This window comes from Malaclemys terrapin, chromosome 12, assembly GCF_027887155.1.
Source record: "Malaclemys terrapin pileata isolate rMalTer1 chromosome 12, rMalTer1.hap1, whole genome shotgun sequence".
Classification (NCBI taxonomy): Eukaryota; Metazoa; Chordata; order Testudines; family Emydidae; genus Malaclemys; species Malaclemys terrapin.
Window position 1 is genome coordinate 36,450,357 of NC_071516.1, and position 25,874 is coordinate 36,476,230.

At 43.7% G+C, this 25,874-nt stretch overlaps 1 protein-coding gene and 2 pseudogenes across 1 annotated transcript; all 3 read right to left on the reverse strand.

Annotated features, from left to right (window-relative positions):
* Nucleotides 1–2,394: 2,394 nt before the first annotated feature.
* Nucleotides 2,395–3,339, reverse strand: LOC128847028 (olfactory receptor 12D1-like). The gene has a single exon (XM_054046349.1). The coding sequence runs from the start codon at nucleotides 3,328–3,330 to the stop codon at nucleotides 2,395–2,397; it is 936 nt and encodes a 311-aa protein (XP_053902324.1). The 5' UTR covers nucleotides 3,331–3,339.
* A 6,807-nt stretch (nucleotides 3,340–10,146) lies between these two features.
* Nucleotides 10,147–11,079, reverse strand: LOC128847013 (olfactory receptor 12D1-like; annotated as a pseudogene).
* A 5,439-nt stretch (nucleotides 11,080–16,518) lies between these two features.
* Nucleotides 16,519–17,449, reverse strand: LOC128847020 (olfactory receptor 12D1-like; annotated as a pseudogene).
* Between the last annotated feature and the right edge of the window lie 8,425 nt (nucleotides 17,450–25,874).

Consider the following 25,874-nt stretch of genomic DNA (forward strand, 5'->3'; position numbering starts at 1 on the left):
AGAAAACATAGAAAGGTAGGGGTGGAAGGGACCTCAAGAGGTCACTTAGGCCAGCCCCCCATTCTGAGATAGGACTGAGGAAACCTAGACCATCACTGACAGGTGTTTGTCTAAACTGTTCTTAAAAACAACCAGTTATGGGCATTCCACAACCTCCCTTGGTAACCTGTTCCACAGCTAAGCTAGCCATAGACTTAGAAACTTTTTCCTAATATCCAACTTAAATTGCCCTTGCTGCAAAATAAGCCAATTCCTTCTCATCCTGCCCTTGGTGAATTTGATGAGCAATTGATCACCTTCATCTTTATAACAATCTTTTACTACAAACTTTGAAGCTCTGAACAAAGGACTGAATGACCCATCCAAGCTGTGGCTGTGTTCCAGAGAGACTTTCAAGCCAGGAAACTCACCAATACTGCTAAGAACCTGATATGTGGATTTTGAATCTTTGTATGTATGTGAATGCTTTATCATTTAACAGCTCTCCTCTTGTTCTTTCTTTTTTCTTTATAACAAACCTTTAGTTTTAGGTACTAAAGGATTGGCTAGCAGCGTGGTATTCTCGGTAATATCCAAACCTATATTAACCTGGTAATGCGGCTGACCCTTTGAGGTCAGAAGAACATTTTGTATATGTGAGCAAAGTTTTTTAAATAACTTCTGACTGTACTGGACCTATGTGCTGACTGGAAACCAGAGAACTGGAATGCAATAAACTGGAATGCCTCTCTGTGGTGCACAGCTCACAGCTCGCTGGCTCTCCCAGCTGCCTTGCAGGGAGGGGACCCAGCCACACCATATAACCGAGTGGGGCTGGCAAATCCTTGCAGAAATCAGAGGGGCACGTGACCCCTTGTGCTCCCCATGTGTTGCCTCTGGTTTGACATGATTTGTTCTTAAAAATCCATGCTGGCTCTCACTTATCAGCTAGGTTTAATGACTATTGTAAATTATAGAGAAAATAAAACCGAGAATTTCCTAATTAGTGTGTAGGAAATCCAAACATGTTAATTTGTGGAATTACACAAATAGTTCACCCATATAACCTTAAATCCATGATCTACAGCCTATCCTGGAAAATGATCCCTCACTCTCACAGACCTTGGGAGGCAAGTCAGTCCTCACTTACAGACAACCCCCCAACCTGAAGCAAATACTCACAAGCAACTACACACCACACCACAGAAACACCAACCCAGGAACCAATCCCTGTAGCAAACCTTGTTGCCTACTCTGTCCCCATATCTACTCTGGTGACACCATCAGGAGAGGACCCAACCATATCAGCCACACCATCAAGGGCTCATTCACCTGCACACCTACTAATGTTATATATGTGCCAGCAATGCCCCTCTGCCATGTACATTAACCAAACCGGACAGTGCCTCCGCAAAAAAATAAATGGACACAAATCGGACATCAGGAATGGTAACATACAAAAGCCAGTAAGTGAACACTTCCATCTCCCTGGTCATTCTATTACAGATTTAAAAGTCACTGTCATTGAACAAAAAAACTTCAGAAACAGACTTCAAAGAGAAACAGCAGAACTAAAATTCATTTGCAAATTTAACACCATTAATTTGGGCTTGAATAGGGACTGGGAGTGGCTGGCTCATTACAGAAGCAGCTTTTCCTCTCCTGGAATTAACACCTCCTCATCTATTATTGGGAGTGGACTACATCCACCCTGATTGAATTGGCCCTGTCAACACTGGTTCTCCACTTGCGAAGTAACTCCCTGCTCTCCATGTGTCAGTATATAATGCCTGCATCTGTAACTTTCACTCTATGCATCTGAAGAAGTGAGGTTTTTACCAATGAAAGCTTATGACCAAATAAATCTGTTAGTCTTTAAGGTGCCACCGGACTCCTTGTTGTTTTTGTAGATACACACTAACACGGCTACTCCCTGATTCTTAAATCTGACCTATCACAGGGTTTTCCAGCTTCCCAGAGAGTGAAACTCAGAGAAATATTATGCACATTCTCTATTTGAATAATTTTATTTATTTTATACGATTAACGGTCATTCCCCTTTGTCTCCCCCACATTATGTCTCTAACTCAAAGTTTATCCAATAGCAGACTATAAAGTGGAGTTAATGTTCAGAGCACATGTCACTCATTTTGTGATAAATATATTACAAGGATGTTGTAATTTTTCCGAAAAGGACACCGGATAGTCACCATTATAATTAAACAAAATCGAAACATCTAACAATAAGAAATGACATTTGGGTTCCCACATAACTTTAATTCTGCCCTGCAGTGACACCACTAAGGGGAAACTGGGGGGCGGGGAAATGTACTGTTCTTAAAAAACAAAAATCTGGGTCAAAAAGACTAAAATGTTTTTCTTGTAATTTTTGGGGGGTTTTCATTTAATTCATGTTCATTTAGGGAAGAGTTTTCTGTTCAGGAATTTCTTTAGTGCTGTTTTCACCTCCTCATTTCTCAGGGTGTAGATCAGGGGGTTCAGAACTGGGGTGATGATGCTGTACATGAGGGTGGGTATCATGTCTCTTTCAGAGGGGAAACCCGGTGAGGAAATCATGTAGTTGCCAAGGACTGGCATATAGAATAGAGATACCACAGTGAGGTGGGATGCGCAGGTGGAGAAGGCCTTTCTCCTACTTTCCCACGAGTGGACTTTCAGGAGGAGGAAGGAGATGATGTAGATGTAGGAGAAGAGCGTGAGGACAAAGGAACTCAGACCAAGGACACCAGCATCGATGTTGAGTAGGGTCAGGTTGAGGTGGGTGCTGCCGCAGGCAAGGCTCAGCAGGGGCTTGATATCACAGAAGAAGTGGGGGACGAGGTTGGAGCCGCAGAAGTGTAGCCGGGAGGTCATGACTGTGGATATCAGGGTGTGCAGGAAGCTGGTGGACCAGGTTGCCGCTGCCAGGAGCAGGCAGGTCTGTGGACTCATGACCAGCCTGTAGCGCAATGGGTTGCAAATGGCAACATAGCAATCGTAGGCCATGACGGCCAGCAGCACGGCCTCACTGCTGCCGAGGAGGTGGAAAAAGTGGAGCTGGGCCAGGCAGCCGGCAAAGGAGATGGTCTGGTGCTCTGACAGGAAACCAGACAGCATCTTGGGCACAGTAACTGTAGAAAAGAAGATGTCCAGGCTGGAGAGGTTGCCCAGAAAGAAGTACATGGGGGTGTGGAGCCGGGGCTCGGCCACTACCGTGGTTATGATGGCCACGTTACCCAGCAGGCTGGTCATGTAGAGCAGGAGGATGAGAGGGAAGAGGAAATGATTCAGCCCTGGGAGATTGGTCAGGCCCAAGAAGACAAACTCACTCACCTCTGTCTGCTTCTTCATTGCTGAGGATGGGAGGGAGACATGCTAGTGCAGAAAGAGATGCACGAATCACTGTATTTCAACAAGCACCTGCCACCGAAGGTCTCAGAGTGCCTAGCGGTCATTTATTAAACCTTCCCACTCCTGCTATGAGTTATCATCTCCGTTTCATAGTCGGGGAAAAGGCAGTAGAGAGGGGCAATCTATCCTCTATATAGCTGTATCTATAAAATTCTATTTGGTTGTAAATTTAAGCACTCAATAATAAGGAAATGCCAGAACATCTACAGTTCCCAGTGTAACTGTGATTCTACCCCTTGTGCATCCATCCCATGCACTTGTCGTGGAAAGAATCACCCACGCAGTGATTTTAGTTCACAGACTCAGAGCCTGAGGTCTTTATTGCAATACATACCAAACGCGTTTGGGGTGCAGTTCGAAAACTGACACCCCGAGCCCCACACACAGGCGGGTTTTTATTTCATTAAGCTGCAAGCAAAGTACAAACAATACGTCATGAGTTAAGAAACTGGGGTTGGGGTCAGTCATGAATTAAGGAACTGGGGCTGGGGTTAGTCATGAGCTGGTCATGAGTTAAGAAACTGTGGTTGGGGTCAGCGCCCCCTGCCCCCCAGCACCTTCCTCATTATTTTCCGAGAAGTGGTTGTTTATTTCGGTAAAGGGGCGCTTGGCGGTTTTCTGCAGGGGTGGCGCTTGGCCCCAGTTTGGGTACGTTTCTCAAGACACGGCACATGTTATTTTCCGGGGGGTTTCGGTGAGGGGTTAAGGGGGGGTTACCAGGCTACGTTTAAAGAAGAGCTATCACTGGTTAATTTTGCAGATAGCTGGAATTGGAAAATGTTGCAAATAGTTGCAGCAGCAAGGATGATTAACTCTCTGCAAAGACAATTTCTTAATGTAAGCGGATATTCTATTTTTCAAGCAGTTTCATAAACTTGCGGTTATTATATTGCTAAAGCAAGTTTTTATTGTAGCTTCTAGTATTATACTGTGTTTCTTTCTTCCCCCTTTCCCTCCCTCCTCTGTTCATTACTTTTGACCGAGTTTGGCAGAGAATTGTGTTGTTCAATTTTGTTCAGGCTTTAGGCCTGCCCTACTCTGTGTAAAGGCCATCAGCATAACAGATCTCTGTTGGAGGGTATATTTCGGGGCTCACAGATTTAAGGCTCTGGCTATCAAAAAGAAGGCCCCCCTGTTCTATTTCCCCACACACTGAACAAGGCAAGGCTCTTGGGCAAGAAAACAGTATATGTTAATGTGATTAAATCCCATAGCATAATGAATATGAACAAAGGTGCTGAAGTAAGGTTGTAAAGCTGGCATTTTCTAACTGCCAAGAGTAGAGTTTGACTTTGAAATTTAACGATACTGTTGTACATAGGGGTTGTTTTATGTTTGTTTGTTTTGCATAATTCTATTAGTTGCAACTATAATAAAGATAATCAGTTCTGGCTTCCCCCTGAGCTGTGCTGCAAAGATTTCTGCCACTCAATCAACAGGCATGATTACGTTAGCTTGTGTCAGATGAAGACTCTTATAGATAGAGCCCTACCAAATCCATGGTCTATTATGGTCAATTTTATGGCCATAGAATTTGAAAATTGGTAAATGTCACATTTTCAGCTGTTTAATCTGAAATTTCACGGTGTTGTAACTGTGGGGGTCCAAACCCGAAAGGGGATTGTGTGTGGGGGGGGGGGGTCGCAAACCTGTTGTAGGGGGGTCACGGGATTGCCACCCTTGCTTCTGTGCTGCCTTCAGAGATGGCCTGTGAAGGTACCAACTGCAGAGCTTCCTGCAGCCGCAGGAGGTTCCCGGAGATGGAGTCCTGTCCCTCCCCTGCCCAGCCAGAGTTAGGAGCCCCCATTGTTGGGGTGCTCCCAGCAGCACAGGGAAGATCGGACACAACTCCACAAGTCTCCTCCAGCTGCAGGAATGTCTGGGGCTGCTGCCCAGGCCCAGAGAGTGTCCTGAAGCAGGGGGATGCACCTGGAGGTGGGTCTGGTCTCCCGCCCCAAAGGCAGCTGTAAAGAGGATGGACAAGTCCTTTCCCCCCCTGCCCACCTGGAGATAGTGGCCCCCTTTACTGGGGAACTCCTAGGAACAAGGGCACATCAGATTAAGTGGGGAATGGCTTATTTCATGGTACATAATGCATTTTTCATGTCCATGAAATTGGTAGGGCCCTACTTATAGAAGAGGGCAGGGGCATAGAGAGATGAGGCCAGGTGGCTGGTCTTAGAGACGGCCAGGGGAAGCCTAGCTCATATCTCTTTCTTTATGCCCTTCCATCCCCCGAGTGCTCCAGCAGCAATCAACTATTCCATTACCTCATGTGTTACTGCTTCCAAAAGTCAGTAGTCATATCCTCTGTGCAGAATCCAACTGAAAATAGAATGAAACAGAGAAAATGGAGTGATTGAGAGATGAGTGAAAAAAATGAAAAATATGAACTGTAAGAAAGAAAGATAGAAAAAAAGGGAAGAAAGAGTAATAATTTCAGAGTCTGAGAATGCTCTGATGTTTTGCATCTGTAGATAAGGAAGAGTGCTTTGTTATAAGCTCTTCAATTCCATAACATACCTAAATAAACTGGATTCCTCTTGAAGCTAAAATATTATAACAATGTAGGAAAAAATCCACTCTATAGGAAACTTAAAAGAGGATCAAACACTGATTGTTCTGGAAACCTTGTTGACTGTGAACAGAGAGACCTTTTTAACACAGTCAACTCTCCGAAATACCACCTTATGAAATTGCCTTCCATCTGACAGTTCTTCTGGGATGTAATTCTTGTACCACCTGAGAATTTGAAGTTAGAAAACAAACAAGACCAATGCTTCTTGGAAAGATGGAGGTTGACAATATTGTGAGGACTAGAGTTGTTTGAAAAGCATAAAGAAGAACCACTGATCTATAAATGTTTCCACTAGCAAGTCCACTCCATTTTTGTAACCAGTATTTGCGTAGTGAAGTGGTTCTGTGTGAGAGATTGGGAAACACCCCATCAATGGATACCAGAATTGAAGTATAAGCATCTGAATAGAACTGAACAAATATCCAGAGCTCAGAGGCTTGAGCATATTTCCAAAGGCATTTAGGCACCTGAGGATGTAGATACATACTTAATAGGATTTACACAATCACCTGAGTGAGTTAGGCACCTATTGAGTTCACTTAACTTTGGTACCTGGAAAAATAAAGGAGCAAATAATCAAACCATCAATTTGTAAGCACCTAGAAGAATATAAGATGATAAGTAACAATCAACATGACTTTGTCAAGAACAAATGGTGTCAAACCAGCCTTCTTTAACAGGATAACAAGCCTTGTGGATAGGGGGGAAGCAATAGATGTAAGATACTTCAACTTTACTAAGGCTTTTGATACTGTCTCATAATTCAGTCTAGATGAACCTACTATACCATAAGTGCACAATTGGTTGGGAAACCATTCTCAGAGCGTTGTTATCAATGGTTCATTGTCAAGCTGGAAAGAAAAATGAAATTCACATGTACAGTTGGGAAATGATTACTTAGGAAGGAGTACTGCAGAAAAGAATCTGGGCATTATAGTCAGTATTCCCTCTAATGTTTCCCACTCATATGCAGCATGGATTTTGTTATGTGCCCCAATATGAATGTGATGTGTCACACATCACCTCCATATTGGGGCACATAAATAATTCATCTGGTAGGAGTGGGGCCGAGGGGTTCAGAGTGTGTGAGGGGGCTCAGGGCTGGGGAAGAGGATTGGGGTGCAGAGGTGTGAGGGCTCTGGCTCGGGGTGCGGGCCCTAGGGTGGTGCTGAGGATGAGGGGTTTGGGGTACAAGAGGGTGCTCAGTGGCTATGGTAGGGACGGAGGACTCCCCCCAGCTATCTCTCCCTGCAGCAGCTCCTGGGCTGTGGGGGAGAGGTGCATCTCCGCATCACGGCAGCTCTGGGGCTGGAAGATAAGTGTCCCTCCCTCATCCCCAGTAGGTCTGAGCTGGGGAAGGGCCGTCCTGGTTGTGGCTGAGTCCAGGCTGCTCCCTCAATGCCACCTGGGCTGTGGCTGGGTGCAGGACTTCCTGCATGCACCACCCCAGCAGGGTCTGTGGCTGGGTCCAAGACGCTCCAGCCATGCTTGGGGCGAGCCTGGGCTGTGCCGCAGCAGAGTTGGGGCCGGGGTAGGGGCGCCCCTCCCCTAGCTGCTGCAGTTCCCCTGGTGAGTACCTTAAGCACCTGTGTGGAAATAAATTGGCTGTGGTGCAGCTGTTTGGCTGCATAGCTTACAGGGAACTTAGGTTATAGTGGATCACAAACTAAATGTGAACCAACAATGTAATACTGTTACAAAAAAAGCGAACCTCATTCTGGGATGTATGTAAGCAAGACACAAGCAAATTCTTCCACTCTATTCAACACTGATAAGGCCTAAGCAGGAGTATTGTGTCCAGTTCTGGGTGCCGCACTTCAGGAAAGATGGTGGCAAATCAGAGAAAGTCCAGAGGAAAGCAACAAACAAGATTAAATGTCTAGAAAAATATGACCTATGATTGAAAAAAAAATGATTTGTTTAGTCTGGAGAAGAGAAGACTGAGGGGGTACATGATAATCTTAAAGTACATAAGAGGTTGTTATAAAGAGGAGATTAATAAATTGAGATTTGCTTTTCTGATGAAAAAAATCAACATTTTTTTTTTAAAGAAAAGCCAATCCTTTCATAGAAAACATAGAAATGTAGGACTGGAAGATCTCTCAAGAGGTCATGTAGGTCAGCTTCCCACCCTGTGCTGAGGAAGGACCATGTAAATGAAGGCAATTCATGACAGGTGTGTCTAGCCCAGGGGTGGGCAAACTTTTTTGGCCTGAGGGCCGCATCGGGTTTCAGAAATTAGTAGCTCTTGCAACGCCATAGAAAGCAGTGCATTGTGGTAGCTATCCCAGTGTGCAAGTGGCTGCAGTGTACTTTGGAAAGGGTTTGCAATGCCTAATGGGGCAGGCACAGCATCACATGATGCAGGTTTCCCAATGCCATTGTTCCAGGGCATCCTACTAGATTGCCAGCTGCTTTTCAAATGGTGGGGTGGAGTGTGACAGGGAGTATGTTGTGTGTATGTGGGGGGAGAGACAGTGTGTTTTGGGGGGCAGAGTGTGTCAGCATGCTGTCTTGTAAGTTTAGACAGCAGCAGGGGGAAGGGGGAAACCCAACATCAGCCCCACCTCTCTCTCTCTCACACACACGCACAAACGCCTGCCTCTGCAGCAGGAGCATTCCACAATAATGATTTGCTTTGTGTCCCGGAGCAGATAAACATGCCGGCTGTCAGAAATGGAGGTTTGAAAGGGGATATCTGCATGCCTGCTGCAGAGTTCAAAACAATGAGGAGAGTGGCCACTTGACTTCAAGGGATTATGGGACATTTCTGGAGACCAATCATAGTGCAGTAATGCAACACATTGTCCACACTGACACCCTAGCAGTTCAGCCTGGGCGCAGAAAGCTCTATGCTTCTCATGGAGGTAGATTACCAGGGGTGCTCCAGCCACGTAGTCCAGGCTAAGTGCCTTGGCAGTGTGGACACCTCAGGAGTTAGGGTGCCCAGGGCTGATTTAATGTGCTCTAACTTGCAAGTGTAGACAAGGCCTTCAATGCATGCAACTTACCAAACTATTATTTAATGTATTCTTTTTCTGCTTTGTACTGAGATCCTTCCACCTTGTTATTAAAATTAATCATGTCAAGCATCTGATGCTAGACACTCAAAGGGGTTTAGACATCTACCTGACACTTTGGGCACCTAAATCCCAGAAACAGGCCACACTGGGATTCACAATCCCCCCTCCAAACCCTGGATGTGCCTAAATTTGGTGCCCAAGTTCTTGCAGTCAAAGTTCCCTGCACACATAATGTTTCTTCCTTTGGGCAGGTGAACTACATCCAGCCATGATCAGAACTCAGGCCCCTGTAGGTGAACTCACACAAAACGGGCCTGCAGGGGAACCTCCCTCATAACTTTTAGCCCAGTGGTTACAAGACTCACCTGGGATGTGGGAAACCCAGGTTCTAGTCCCTCAGCCACATGAGGGGGAGAAAGGATTTGAACTGGGATGTCCCACATCTTTGGTGCATCGTCTACCATTGGGCTATGCATTATTCTGAAGTGGGGCTCCCTCAATCTCTCCTGTTGAAACTGTTCTACTTTGGATTAAATAAGTCAGGACAGGGTATGAGAGAGAAAGGGAAAGACAGCACTAGAATGATTCTATAGAGTGGCGGTTACAGCCCTCTTTTGCAAGGTAGGTAGTTTATGTAGCTAGAATTTTTTTTTTTTTTTTTTTACAGTGAAGGGAGACCGCCCCAAAATTGCCAGGCACAGGTCTGTCATTGAATTTTGCAACAAAAAAGCTTCAAAAACAGACTCCAACGAGAAACTGCTGAGCTTGAATTGATATGCAAATTAGATACAATCAACTTAGGCTTAAAGAGAGACTGGGAATGGCTGAGCCATTACAAACATTGTAAGTACTGTCACACTTCTTATCAAACTGTCTGTACTGGGCTATATTGATTAACACTTCAAAAGTTTTTTTTTCCTCTTACTTAATTGGCCTCTCAGAGTTGGTAAGACAACTCCCATCTGTTCATGCTCTCTGTATGTGTATATATATCTCCTCAATATATGTTCCATTCTGTGCATCCAATGAAGTGGGCTGTAGCCCACAAAAGCTTATGCTCAAATAAATTTGTTAGTCTCTAAGGTGCCACAAGTACTCCTGTTCTTTTTGCGGATACAGACTAACACGGCTGCTACTCTGAAACCTTCATTTAACTCAAATCCTTTCAGGTAAAAGTCTTCTGTTTAGGAATTCCTTCAGAGTGGATTTCACCTCCTTATTTTTCAGGGTGTAGATCGGGGGTTCAGAACTAGGGTGATGATGCAGTACATGAGGGTGGGTATCATGTCTCTTTCACAGGGGAAACTGGGAAAGAAAATCATGTAATTGCTAATGGATGGCATATATAAAAGAAACACCATGGTGAGGTGGGATGCACAGGTGAAGAAGGCCTTTCTCCTCTCCCACGAGTGGACCTTAAGGAGGAGGAAGGAGATGATGTAGATGTAGGAGAAGAGCGTGAGGACGAAGGAACTCAGACCAAGGACATCGATGTTGAGCAGGGTCAGCTTGAGGCGGGTGCTGCCACAGGCAAGGCTCAGCAGGGGCTTGATGTCACAGAAGAATTGGTGGACGAGGTTGGAGCCACAGAAATGCAGGTGGGAGGTCATCACTGTGGCCATCAGCGCATGCAGGAAGCCAGTGGACCAGGTGGCTGCTGCCAGGAACAGGCAGGTCTGTGGGCTCATGACCAGCCTGTAGCGCAGTGGCTTGCAGATGGCTACGTAGTGGTCATAGGCCATGACAGCCAGCAGCATGGCCTCACTGCTGCCGAAGAAGGTGGAAAAAGTGGAGCTGTGCCAAGCAGCTGGCAAAGGTTATGGTTTGTTTCTCAGACAGGAAACCAGACAGCATCTTGGGCACAGCAACCGTGGAAAAGCAGATGTCCAGGCTGGAGAGGTTGCCCAGGATGTAGTACATGGGGGTGTGGAGCTGGGACTCGGCTATCACCATGACTATAATGGCCCTGTTACCCAACACATTGGCTATGTAGAGCAGGAGGAAGAAAGGGAAGAGGAAGTTCTTCAGCCCCTGGAGAGTGGTCAGACCTAAGAGGACAAAATCGCTCACTTCTGTCTGGTTCTCCATCACTGAGGAGAGGAGGAAGACGTGCTAGATGCAACAATCCTTGCAGTTTGTATTTCTATGAACACCTTCTGCCCAAGTGTCTCAGATTGCTTGCAAGTCATTAATTAAACCTTCCCAGTGAAATGGGTCACCAAATGAAATTAATAGGCAGCAGGTTTAAAACAAACAGAAGGAAGTCTTTCTTCACACAACGCAGTTTATCTGTGGAACTCTCTGCCAGAGGATGTTGTGAAGGCCAAGACTAAAAAAGGGTTAAAAATGAACTAGATACATTCATGGAGGATAGGTCCATGAATGGGTTTGAGTCAGGGTGGGCAGGGATTGTGCCACTGGCCTCCATTTACTAGAAGCTGGGAATGGGTGACAGGGGATGGATCACTTGATGATTACCTGTTCTGTTCATTCCCTCTGAACCACCTGACATTGGCCACTGTCAGAAGAGAGAATACTGGTCTGACTTAGTAGGCCATTCAAATGTTGTTATGTTCCCAGTGCTGCTGAGGGTTAGCCTCCTCATTTTATAGTTGTGGAAATCAAGGTAGAGAGGGGTAATGTGTTATCTATATATCTATAGTTAGAAAGTTGTATTCACTTGTAAAGTTAAGAACTTTAAAGCAAGGAAATGCCAGATCATGTACAGTTGCCCAGGCTACCATAATTTTGTCCCTTGTGTATCTGTACTGTGAACTGAGCAAAGCTAGGATCTCTTGGAAGAAAGCAATATGGCCACATCTGCATCTGGAGCTGGGGACACTATTCCCAGCTTGTGTTGTTGGACCCATGCTAGCTCTGTTTGAGCTAGTGTGCTAAAACTAGTAGTGTAGCTGTTGTGGCCCAGGCAGTGGGAAGCAGTGGCATAGTGGACCTGTGGGTCATAATGGACCACAAGTTAATATGAGTCAATAGTGTAAAACTGTTGTAAAAAAAGGGAACATCATTCTGGGATGTATTAGCAGGAGTGTTGTAAGCAAAACATGAGAAGTAATTCTTCCCCTCTACTCCATGCTGATACGGCCTCAACTGGAGTATTGTGTCCAGTTCTGGGTGCCACATTTCAGGAAATATGTGGACAAATTGGAGAAAATCCAGAGAAGAGCAACAAAAATGATTAAAGGTCTAGAAAACATGACCTGTGAGGGAAGATTGAAAAAAAAACTGGTTTGTTTAGTCTGGAAAAGAGAAGACTGAGAGGGGACATGATAACAGTTTTCAAGTATGTAAAAGGTTGTTACAAGGAGGAGGAGGAAGAACTGTTCTTCTTAACCTCTGAGGATAGGACAAGAAGCAATGGGCTTAAATACCAGCAAGGGAGATTTAGGTTGGTCATTAGGAAGAACTTTCTAACTGTCAGGGTGGTTAAGCACTGGAATAAGTTGCCTAGGGAGGTTGTGGAATCTCTATCATTGGAGATTTTTAAGAGCAGGTTAGACAAACACCTGTCAGGGATTGTCTAGATAATAGTTAGTCCTGCCATGAGTGCAGGGGACTGGATTAGATGACCTCTTGAGGTCCTTTCCAGTCCTATGATTGTAACATAAGCTAGCCACCCCAAGTATCACCCATGAGGTCTGGGTAGGTTTCTACTCATGGCAGCTGGCTCACGCTGCTTCTTGCCATGGCCATGCTTCCACAGCTGCACTACTATTTTAGCATGCTACTTCAAGCAGGGCAAGTATGAGTATGTCTGCATTAGCTGGGAATCAGACCCCTTACTCCAAGTGAAGACATAGGCTATGTGATCATCCAATTAAAGTCTCTGTCATAATGCATACACACCAAAAGTGCCAGAATTCACATTCCACAGGCAACTGGTGTTTTCTCACTGCTGAGTTAGTGTTTCACTTTGCAACTTAAATAATGTCCATTCACATAAGTGTTGGTTTTTTTGCATTACTTCTGTTATGTTTAGGTATAATAAACTCCCATCATACATCATCAGAATGGACTTAACTCTGAGCATTGCTGAACAAGCTCCTATGACTTAAACAACAGGACTAATTGTATTAGCTGGTGGCAGGAGAAGGGATTTATCCAAGAGGCCAGGTTCATAGGTAGCAGAGTCCAGATGCTGGTTCTGGGACATGGACAGGCAGAGCCCAGCATAGACTCATATGTTTTGGATCTATCTACACTACAATTAAAACCCCGTGATTGTGGGGCTTGGGTTAAGGCGCTGATTTATTACAATGTAGCTGTCTAGGGTTGGGCTGGAGCTTGGGCTCTAGGACCCTATGAGTTTAAAACTGCAAGAGACCCATGCCGCATGCTGCAGAGGAAGGTGAAAAATGCCCAGGGTATCTGCCAAACTGACGTGGAGGAAAATTCCTTCCCAACACCAAATATAGTGACCAGTCTCTCTTTATTTCCACACCTCCACCCGCACTGCTCCGGCAGCTCCCAAGTATTCCAGTACCTCATGTGTCGCTTCTGCTGCTTCCAAGAGTCAGTAGTCATCTCTTATCCTCTGTAAACTAATCAATTGAAAACAGAATGAAAAGAGATTAAATGGAGGGATTGAGAAAGGAGTGATAAAATGAACAATATGAACTATAAGAAAGAAAATGTTTATAATCTGGGAACACTCTGAGGTTTTACATCTCTAGATAAAGAAGTGAGAATCATTATAAGCTATTCAGTTCCATATCATACCTGGATAAACTGATTTCCTCTTGAATCTGAAATATAACAATGGCATGGGATAAAGTCCACTGTGGGGGAAATTTCAGAGAGGACTGAACACTGGATGCTCAGCAAACCTTGAATAGTGTGCAAATGAGCCACCTTTTGATCACAGTTACACTCTCTGAAACAACCAAACTGTCAGCAGGGAAATTTCCTTCCATCTGGGACATAATTCTTGTACCATCTGAGAATTTGAAGTTAGAAAACAAACAAGACCAATGCTGGAAAGATGGAAATTGAAAATATTGTGAGGACTAGAGTTTGTTGAAAAGCATAAAGAAAAGCAACTGATTTGCAGATGTTTTCACAAGCAGAACCACTCAATTTCAGTGAGAAGTATTTGTGTAGTGAAATAATTCCTTGTGAGAGGATGAGAAACACCAAACACTAGTATGGTATGTAGAGGTTGTAGAAGCAAAGCATGTGAGCTGAGAACATCAAAGTTGTTAGAGGGATACTAATGGCCAAGTCTCATTAAAATGAATGACTTTCAGTGTGAGTTGAGTGCACAGGCCTCTTTGCAAGTCCCAGACAAATATACTAAGATCAATGGATATCATAATTGAGGTATAAGCATCTGAATAGAACTGAGGAAGACATAATCTGGCTCCAGAGCTCAGGGGCTAGAGCACATTTCCAATTGTATTTAGTCACCTAAAAATGCAGATAGGCACTCGGTGGCATTTACACAATCACCTAAGTGAGTTAGGTACCTAACGCCTCCTCAGCTCACTTGATGGGGTGCTCTTTCCCCCTCTAGTGGAGGCTAGGTTTTGTGGCGAGGCTGATGTGTTGTGATGGCCTTGCTCAACAGATGGCCTTGCTTTGATGTTCTTAGCCCAGGCAGTAGAATCTTATGCTTTACTATCTGGACCTCCTAGATTTGATTCCTGATGCAGGTGTATCCAGCTGAAAAAAATCACCATTTTTTGAGAAACGCTAATCCTTTAATAGAAAACATAGAAATGTAGGAATGGAAGGGACCTCAAGGGGTCATGAAGTCCATTTCCTTCCCCTTCCCCCACCATGCTGAGGCAGGATTAAGTCTATCTAGATTATCCCTGATAAGGTGTTTGTCTAACCTGTTTTTAGAAACATCCAAAGCTGGGGATTCCAAGCCTCCTTTGGTGCCTGTTCCAGAGCTTAACTAGCCTTAGTTTTTCCCCCTAATATATCACCTAAATCTCCTTTCCTCCAAACTAAGCCAATTTCTTCTCATCCAACCTTCAGTGGACATGGTGAACAATTTAACACTGTCCTCTTTATAACAAATGTTTACGTATTTGAAGACTATGACCACAGCCCCCATTCAGCCATCTCTTCTCTAGACTAAACATTCCCAGCTCTTTCAAGCTTTCCTCGTCGGTCATGTTTTCCAAACTTCTTGTTATTTTTGTTGCTGTCTTCTAGATTTTCTCAAATTTGATCACATCTTTCTTAAAGTGCAGAAATTTGTGCAAAACTCCATCTGAGGTCTCACCAGTGCTGCGTAGAGTGGAACAAGTCCTTCCTGTGTCTTACACAACTCTGTACCATGACATATGCCCTTTTTTGCCTCAGCATCACACTGTTGACTCTTATTCCATTTGTGATGCATTATAACTCTGAGATTTTTTTCTGCAGTACTGCTGCCTAGCCTTCTATTCCCCATTCTGTATTTGTGCTTGCAATTTTTCCTTCCTAAGTGTGGCACCTTGCACTTTTCTTTATTGAATTTAATCTTCCTGATTTCAGACTCATCCCATTTATCAACATAATTTTGAAATCTAATCCTGTCCTACAAAGTGTTTGCAGCCCCTTCCATTTTAGTATCATCTGTAAATTTTATAACCACATCTTCATCCAAGTCGTTAATGGAAATATTGAACAGCACCGGTCCCCAGGACAGACTCCAGTGAATATGTCCTCCCAGTCTGACGGTAAATCATTGATAACTATTCTTTGAAAAGAGTTTTCAACCATTTATGCACACAGTAATTTCATTGAGACTCTATTTCCCTAGTTTGATTATGAGACTGTCATGAAAGACTCTTTCAAGAGACTTAATAAAACCAAGACATGTCACATTTACTGCTTCCCCCATATCCATTAGGCCAGAAACTCTGTCAAAGGAGGAAATTAGATTGGTTTGAGAGGATTTGTTCATGACAAATCTGTGTTTGCTGCTACTTATCACCTAGGTCCGATGACTATTTTAGTTATACAGAAAATAAGCATTGAAACCCAAGAATTTCCAAATTAATGTTCAAGAAATCCAGATATGCTAATTTCTAGAATTATATAAATAGGACACCCAACTAACCTTAACTCTGTCCTGTCACAGAGTTCTGTAACTTCCCATAGAGTCAAAACACACTGAAATATTATGCATAGGTAATATTTGAATATTTTAATTGATTTTATGTAAATAATGGTCAGTCCCTCTTCCTTCCACCCATTATATTTCTAACTGAAAATGTCTCCATCAGCAGACATTAAGATGGAGTGCATGAGTACATGTCAGTAATTTAGGGATAAATATATTACAAGGATGTTGAAATTTTCCCAAAATACACACAGGATATTCACCATTAAAGTTAAAGAAAATCCAAACATCTTATGAGAAATGATGTTATGCTAGCCAAACAACCTTAACTCTGCCCTGTAGTGACACCAGAAAAAAAATGCAAAGGGTTTTTAAAAATCAGTGGGCTCAACAAAGACTAAAATGCTTTAATTGTAATTGAACAGTGTTTGCCTTCATTTAATTCATATTCTTTAAGGGTAAAGTTTTCTGTTCAGGAATTTCTTTAGGGCAGATTTTACCTCCCCATTTCTCAGGGTGTAGATCAGGGGGTTCAGAACTGGGGTGACAATGCAGTACATGAGGGTGGATATCATGTCTCTTTCAGAGGGGGAACCCGGAGAGGCAATCAGGTAATTACCAAGGACTGGCATATAGAAGAGAGACACAACGGTGAGGTGGGAGGCACATGGAAAAGGCCTTTCTCCTGCATTCCAGGGAGCGGACCTTCAGGAGGAGGAAGGAGATGATGTAGAGGTAGGAGAGAAGTGTGAGGATGAACGGACTCAGCGCGATGCTTCCAGTTACAAAGTTGAGCAGGGCCAAGTTGAGGCGGATGCTGCTGCAGGCCAGGCTCAGCAGGGGCTTGATGTCACAGAAGAAGTGGTAGACGAGGTTGGGGCCACAGAAATGCACCTGAGACGTCATGACCATGTGCATCAGCGCATGTAGGAAGCCAGTGGCCCAGGTGGCTGCTGCCAGGAACAGGCAGGCCCGTGGGCTCATGAGCAGCCTGTAGCGCAGTGGGTTGCAGATGGCCACATAGCGGTCATAGGCCATGACGGCCAGCAGCACAGCCTCACTGCTGCCCAGGAAGTGGAAGAAGTGGAGCTGGACCAGGCAGCCTGCAAATGAAATGGTCTGCTGTCCCGAGAGGAAGCCGGCCAGCATCTTGGGCATGGTGACTGTGCTGTAGAAGATGTCCAGGCAGGAGAGGTTGCTCAAGAAGAAATACATGGGGGTGTGGAGCCGGGGCTCAGCCAGCACCACAGCTATGATGGCCCCATTACCCAACAGACTGGTCACGTAGAGCAGGAGGAAGAGAACGAAGAGAGGGCGCTGTAACACCAGTAGATGGGTCAGGCCCAGGAGGACGAACTCGCTCACCACTGTCTGGTTCTCCATTGCTGTGGAGAGAAGAGGGTAAAGCAGGAAAAAAGCAAACAGGCTAAAGATGCCATCCAGTGCCATGTCAATAGTCCCATTCCAAATGCAACGTGACTGGATGGAATCAAACACTTAGAGGTGGTGTTTTCTGGCTGCATCTGTAAGGGCCTTCAGTACCCAGTCAGAGTAGTACAAAGAAGGAGAATAATTATAGAGCTCTGCATTTCTTCATGATGCTGAGAGAGAGTGGGGTGTATATGAATGCAGAGAGACAACTAGTTCTCCTGATATGATGATCCACAAGGAGAGGCTTCCCCTTGTGGATGGAGGCTTCCCCTTGTGGATGGAGGTTGGGATTTTAAAGCAGCCTAAGGGCGTTAGACACCCAAATGCCACTGAAAGTTAATGTGAGTCAGATACTTAACTCTGATAGGCTGATTTGAAAATCCTGGCCTCACAGGGGAGAAGGCAGGAGCTTCCACTGGATTTTTAACATGGGGCTGCTTTTTCCATTCCACCATGGCGCAGGAAGAAATAGGGTCTATCTCCAGCACAACACTACTGAGTGCTCGGCACCTTTGAAAATCAGGCAGGTGCCTAAATATGGATTTAAGGTTAGGAGTTAGGAGACCACGTCCTAATGACCTTACATATGAGGTTGGCAGCTAACTCCCATAGGTTCTTTTGAAACCTCAGTCTAGAAGACTGTTTTTATCTCAGTGCTTGTACGCTACTGCCCGTCACTGGCTCCTGTAATTGAAAATCTTGGCACTAGAACCAACTCCCTGAAGTCAATCAGATTGACTGTCCAACAGACTGCATTGCATTAGTCTACACTATTATTGTAAACACTTTTTAAAAAATTATAAGGTATTTTGTATAAAGTATGCCTTGTGAGGTATCATTGGAAAAGTCATAATCTACTGAACATTACTGTCCTGTTGAAATATATGTATTATCATTGCATATAAAGTTATGAGATTTAGCTATAGGTTTGTTCCTGAAACATGTTGTGAGTCTGGGAAACACCCACAGACCAGCTCCTTGGAAATAACAATGGAACTGTGGACACAAGCCTTATGTGTCAAGCCTCATGTACACAAAGGGTGTTGTTGTCAGTTGTTGGCTGTGTGTGTGTATTCTCTCTGTTCTCTCTGCATGCTGCACTGCCTCTGGCCAGATAGCCCATATGGCAGGCTACAATTGAACTGCCCAATGATACCAGAAGAGCTGGTTTATAGCAAAGGCACCCAGCCAGATTTATTGCCAATGAAGCATGGTCCTAGCTTCTTGGATCAATGTCTACAGTTACACTAGCACGTGTATGCCCGTGACAATGGACCAGCTCAGTCAGTGGTGGGACTTTCCACTCCCTCCTGGGCTGGACAGAGACACTCCCTCTGACATTCTATTTTATGCACCAGTCCAAACAAGTTATGTATTGCCCTCTGATGTAGCTAGTTACTGCCCTTCCGACATGGTCAGTTGCCAACTTCTGACGTGGTTAGTTACCACCCTTTACCTTGTATATACATGTTGGTTTGATCAAAACATCTCTATCCATCACACTGCCATCCTGACCTCACCTTTAAGAGAGGTCAGCGTGGTCCTGTTTTCTTTGGGGATAACAGGTGTAAGCAAAACTTTATAATTCATATGAAGGATTGGATGCAGGGCACGTAGGCAATGGGGCTGCCTAACCCTATGACACAGCAATGATTGTTCCAGCACCTGGAAGAGAGTATAAAAGAAGGGACAGTGACATCATCAACCCATTTCTCCTCCCCCACCTATACTGAAGGCAACAAGATTGTTTGGAAGACATAGAACCATTTGAACTGGGGGAAGTGGTCCTAACTGGAAAACTGCATCCGAAGAAGTGGGCTGTAGCCCACGAAAGCTTATGCTCTAATAAATTTGTTAGTCTCTAAGGTGCCACAAGTACTCCTGTTCTTTTTGCGGATACAGACTAACACGGCTGCTACTCTGAAACCAGTTAGCACAGACTGCTGTATGTTTTGGGGTAAGAGAAACCTTATTGCATCAAATTTGACATAACCTGATAAAGTCTAGGAAATAGCTTCCATTTTTTAATCTTTCAGTTCCTTTGGTAACCAATTCTGAATTTCTATGCTTATACCACTTACAATCTCTTAAAATCTCTCTCTCTTTAGTTAATAAACTTATTTTAAATGTTTTATCTAAGCTGGAGTGGTTTTGATTGAAGTTTGGGGAGTCTACTCAGGTTACAAAGGCTAGTGCATATTCATACCCTTTGATGGTATGACAAACTCATTAATGAGTGTACTCTGATCAAGAGGGTCTTGAGCAGTGTTAGACACACATTTCTGGGGAGAAAAGAAAGAAAGAAACTTCACAGACACAGAATGAAACAATCCCTGAACCAAAAAACTAATCTAAATGAACGAGACACACAAAGGAGCAATAAGTTGTCTGCAGTCCTGTAGCCATCAGTGGCAGAGCTGGAAATAGAAGTGCTGAATGTTAACCTAGTAACCTACTCCCTGGATTGTGTTGTCTTGCAAACATGATATACTAGGGCTATTCTGCATGCTTGCATTTGTGGATTCAGAGGCTGGAGACTGGGTTTTCCATCTGCGCTAAGGGAGTTTGAATATCTTACCTTTTTTGGCTGTCCCATGCTATTCCCTTCCAGCTCTAATGTGGGTGTCTTTTGTCCTCATAGTGGAAAGCCTGTGACAATGACTGGAGTGGAAGTGCACTGGAGAGAAATATCAGAGATTTCCATCAGTTCAAACAGGAAGAGAAGAGCAAGTTCTTGTTGGCTTGAAAATCTGGATGGCTGTTCTGAGCCCCTGGAACAAAGGAGCATTTTTATCACATTAGCACTCTGAATCCTTGGTGGAGACCAATTTCTGTTCTCTTGATGGATCCTTTGGGGGCAGAAGCTGTGAAACACATGAGCATTTCTGTTTTGTGCACAAAGAAGCCAAGTGCTCCCTATGGAAATCAAAGCTTTACTGCACAGATAAGAGCTGCTGGGAAAAGTAAACAAATAAAGCTGTGGACCTACAGGAGTCAGGTACCAAACACCCATTAAATTTATTTGAAACTCCCAGTTTAAATAAATAAAACCCTGATTAGCAAATATTGTATTTTACTAAAGCCACTGAGTTTGGGGTAATCATGATTTTGAATTTGGTTCACTATTATTCACGGTCCAACAAACCCATGGAGGGTTAAAGTGGACACAACAAATTAGACATTAGTTTGAAATAGGATATAGTATCTATAAACAAAACCAAAGCAATTCAGAGCATTGGTGTTGTAAAGAAGGGAGACAATTGTCCCAGGTCATCAGGCTCCAGTGGCAACTCACACCTTGGATACGTTACCCACTACAGACGCAAGTGAAAACTGGTTGGAAATTTTTCACAAAAGAAGTCTCATAGAAAAATGGCCTTTTTTAAAAAAATGGAACTGTTCATGAAAAAAACTCATCAAAGCAACGATTATGCAACACAGAACAGATGATGCAACCTCAACTCTGCCCTGCAAAGATACCACAAAAGCAAGCAAGAAAGGGTGGATTACAGGGCAAGGGAAATGGGGCTGAGCAGGAGGGGATAGTAAGTGACCAGGAACCAGAGCATGGGCTGGGGTGAACGGGGCAAAAATGGGGGTCAGGGTGTATGAGCAGGGATGTGGGGGGAGAAGAAGGATTTAATGGCAATGTTGGACACATTGGGGAACATGAAGGCCAGGGCCATGCATGGCACCTGGTGAGAAAGAAGAATATGTAAAGGAAGGTCCTTTGTTTGGGAAAACAGGGAACTCCACACAACAGTGGGAGGTACTCTGGCTTCCCTGTGAAGGGAAACATGTCCTTTCTTCCAAGGCTGAGGCTGGTGGAGAGACTTTGAGGGCATCTTCTCTATATTTACTTTGCTGCTGGCTTTTGAGAGATAGGATGGTCACTCATTTATTTGATAACTTTGATTCCCTCTCCTATTCCCTTTCTCTTTTTTTACTTTTCCTCCGTTTCCCCCCAGGAATAAACGTCTTTGTCATATTATTTTAATTAGTTGGCCCTGGATTCCCTACAATTATGATTGGTAATGTCGTAGAGGTCACTGGGGTTGTTTATTAAATTATATACCCAGCTACTAGATGGAAGCACGAAGCACAATGAACCCAGGGCCCCCTTGTTTCCAAGGTGAGTCACTGAGCCCCTGAGGAAGGAGGAATAAGGGTCTCTACCACCCCTGACATGTTCACAGAAAAATCCCTGGGGGGGGGGAGATAAAATGGAGTTCTGGTTGAGAGAACATATCAGAAATTCAACTTCATTACAGGAATACTTTAATTATCCCCAAACCAGGCATTACAAACCCAGGAAATGCACAGTTCATGTTAAATCTAAAAGAAATCTAAACATATTAAGGTTTGGAAATGCACAGTTAATGCACCCAGAGCCCCTTAACTGCACTATAGTGACACCATGATGGAGAAAAAAAGAAAGAAATCAAACATGTGCTTAAAAATCTGGATCCGAAGACACTTAAATGCCTTAATAATAATTGTATTGCAGTTGTATGATGTAACTAAAGGGCAGAGTTAAGGTTTCTAGTGAAGGAGAAGATTTAAATTACAAAGTATAAATGGAAAAAGTATTAACATTGATGTTTTTTTTAAAGCAGATTACATGTAAACCACATACTTATAGTGCAACTTTTGGTCACCCCATCTCAAAAAAGATATATTGGAATTGGAAAAGGTGAACAAAAATGATTAGGGGTAGGAATGGCTTCCGTATGAGGAGAGTTCAATAAGTCTTGCACTTTTCAGCTTGTAAAAGAGATGATTAAGGGGGGATATGATAGACATCTATAAAATCATGACTGGTGTAGAGAAAGTGAATAAGAAAGTGTTATTTACTCCTTCTCATAACAAAAGAACTAGGGGTCACCAAATGAAATTAATAGGCAGCAGATTTAAAACAAACAAAAGGAAATATTTTTTCACACAATGCACAGTCAGTCTGTGGAACTCTTTGCCAGAGGATATTGTGAAGGCCAAGATTATAACGGGGTTCAAAAAGAACTAGATAAATTCATGGAGGATAGGTCCATCAATGGTTATTAGCCAGGATGGGCAGGTATGGTGTCCCTAGCCTCTGTTTGCCAGAAGCTGGGAATGAGCAACAGGGGATGGATTGCTTGGTGATTACCTGTTCTGTTCATTCCCTCTGGTGCACGTGGCATTGGCCACTGTCAGAAGACAGGATACTGGGCTAGATGGACTTTCGGTCTGACCCAGAGTGTCCACTCTTATGTTCTTATTTCTTTTAAGTCTAAAGAAAATGGGAGAATCAGTGGAGAGGAGATATGGATTTTAGTTTGAATCCTCTGTTTCTGCATATGTACAGAGAATAGAGACTGACATCTAGAGGAGGGATGTGGCAGTTACTGGACTTGGCCAGTAACTGTTTCTGAAACTTTATAGAAAGTTTCCATTAAGGGCAAGCAATCATGTAGATTACACACATTCACTACCTGAGCCAGAGCAATCAGGGCTCAGGGAGGAAAGGCTAATACTATGTAAGTTGGAGACAGACAGCCCTATAGATTCAGCAGCTTATTGACGCAGAACCAGGAGATGTGTCTGCTGTGATGGCTAAGTTACTTTTTTATCCAAGCTAGAGATTCCCGATCTCACTGGAACCCAAGAAGACAATCAACTATTAGCTCAAGGACTGGAATTGCTGCCAGCTGGAGGTCCAGAGCAGCTTCAGGTCTGGCAGTATTGGCTTCAAACAGCCCTGTCTATAAAATAATGCAGCAGGCAGGCAGCATTGTAGTAAAGAGATCTTTATTGAACATGCATAAAGGCTAGTGTCACATGCTGAATAGCCTGTGCTGGGTGGATAGTAGCTTTTCCCAGCTTCCACTCCTGAGAGTACACCAAGGTAAGTGCTGCCTGGAATTTGAACCTGCTTCTTAGTTCTACTCATGCTATACCAGGGGTGGTGGTCTTTTTTTGATGCGTCTCTCAATACACAGAAGTCAAAGATTTCAGTAACAATAAGATTTGTTTTGGACTAAGCCTGGGATTTTCAAAGAAGGGGTGCTAGGCACCTAATTCCCCTTGACTTTCACTGGGATTTGGGGACCTAGCTCCCTTTATCTCCTTTGAAAATCCCAGCCTTTAAGAATATTTTCCCCATTATTCAAACTCTCCTATGTCCATCTACAGGTTCTAAAGTGCTAGTTAAAAAGACAAAGAGGCAGAACATGTGTGATGTCTTGTTGAACATGTCGGTAGTCATCAGCAAAGAGCACTGACAAGAGGAATGTTTACCCTTCCCGGTGATCACCTATGTGATTTAGGAGCATAGGTGCCATTGAAAGTCAATGGGTCTTAGCCTCCTAAATCACATGGCTGCTTTTGACGATTTTACCCCAAGTGCCATTTTCAAAAGTGACTTAAGGCCAGATTTCCAAATATATTTAAGGGACAGATTTGAAAAGATATTTAGGCACCTAGTCAGATTTTCAAAAGCATCTGGGCACCAAAGACCCACTGAGATCAATGGCTGTTGGGTATCAGGGTGCTTTTGACAAACCCACTAGGCACCTAAATAACTCTAAAAATCTGGTCCCAGGTGCCTAAAAAGGCCAATAAGTACCTAGTGGTAATTTCAATATCTACAGTTGGAATCAATCATTTCTAGATCTGATTTCCTGATCACATGAATCTTCATGAGGACTGAGACTGAAAACTTTGTTTCTCAGATGCAGTGCATTGGCCAGGGTAAAGCTTGTCTGCACAGAAGATGGAGCTTTCTCGGTGGCTGGTCTGAAACTGTGAAAGGAACTTCCACAGAATCTAAGAACCACCTGTGATGGGTTGGATCACAGAACCCCCCTTGGGACTGCCAACTGATATGCTGAGACTACTTCTAAGCTGTTTTTCCTGCCAGCTTGGGACTCCAGAACCTTGTCTGTTTGAGCCAGACATGCTAGCCTGCTATAAACACAGCCCCAGGTCTGAACCACGTCCCCCAAAAGCTGCAGGCTTCACTGAACACAACTTAAGTGTTCCTGTCTCCAACACTTAGATGCCAACCTCCCAATGAGGTCCAAACCCCAAATAAATCCGTTTTACCCTGTATAAAGCTTATACATGGTAAACTCATAAATTGTTCACCCTCTATAACACTGATAGAGAAACATGCACAGCTGCTCCCCACCCATATTAATACATACTATGGGTCAATTAATAAGTAAAAAGTGATTTTCTTAAGTATAAAAAGTAGGATTTAAGTGGTTCCAAGTAATAACAGATAGAACAAAGTGAATTATCAGGCCAAATAAAATAAAACACACAAGTCTAACCCTAATACAGTAAGAAAGTGATTACAGATGAAATCTTACCCTCAGAGATGTTCCAGTAAGCTTCTATCACAGACTGGATACCTTCTAGTCTGGGCACAATCCTTTCCCCTGGTACAGCCCTTGTTCCAGCTTAGGTGGTAGCTAGAGGGCTGCAATCATGAGAAATCCCCTTGGTTCTGTTTCACCCACTTATATAGCTTTGCAGAAGGCGGGAATCCTTTGTCCCTCTCTGGGTTCCCACCCTTCCTTCTAAATGGAAAAGCACCAGGTTAAAAATGGATTCCAGTTCAGGTGACATGATCATATGTCCTGTGAGACCCCAAGCCTTCATTCCTCCCAGCCTGACTCACAGGAAGGCCTGCAAGCAAACAGAGCCATCTATAGTCAATTGTCCTGGTTGATGGGAGCCATCAAGATTCCAAACCACCGTTAATGGCCCACATTTTGCATAATTACAATAGGCCCTCAGTTATATTTCATATTTCTAGTTTCAGATACAAGAATGATACATACATACAAATAGGATGACCACACTCAGTAGATTATAAGGTTTGCAATGCTACCTTACAAGAGACCTTCTGCATGAAACATATTCCAGTTCCATTATATTCACACTTATTAGCATATTTTCATAAAATCATATAGAGTGCAACGTCACACCATCACAAAGCATCACCACCTTCTGCTCCACGTGCTAGACACACTTCTTCTAACTTGACTTTAATGGCAAATGCACAGAGCACCAGTTGACATAAAGCAAATCAACACAGAATAAAATTAAAACCTCCCATAATTTTCCCTTCAGGGAGAGAAAGGGAGAAAAAGAACCACAAGTGGCAGATGTTGATTATGTTGTTTAATGCACTTCTGCAAGTTGATAAGGATGGTTTAAGAACCTGAATAGCATAGAATGGAACACGATGGGTGATACACATGGTTACAGAAAGCTGAATAGACTATTAAAAAAGAACATACAAATAAGCAGCTGAAAACTTAAGATGCATCTCAACCTTCAAAACATTTGTGATGCTCATTGTTCCCTCATTTCAGTCCATCCTGTTGCC

Bases quoted from the DNA above. Each gene is read 5' to 3' on its own strand.
- LOC128847028 (XM_054046349.1), bottom strand. From the start codon at position 3,330: ATGAAGAAGCAGACAGAGGTGAGTGAGTTTGTCTTCTTGGGCCTGACC.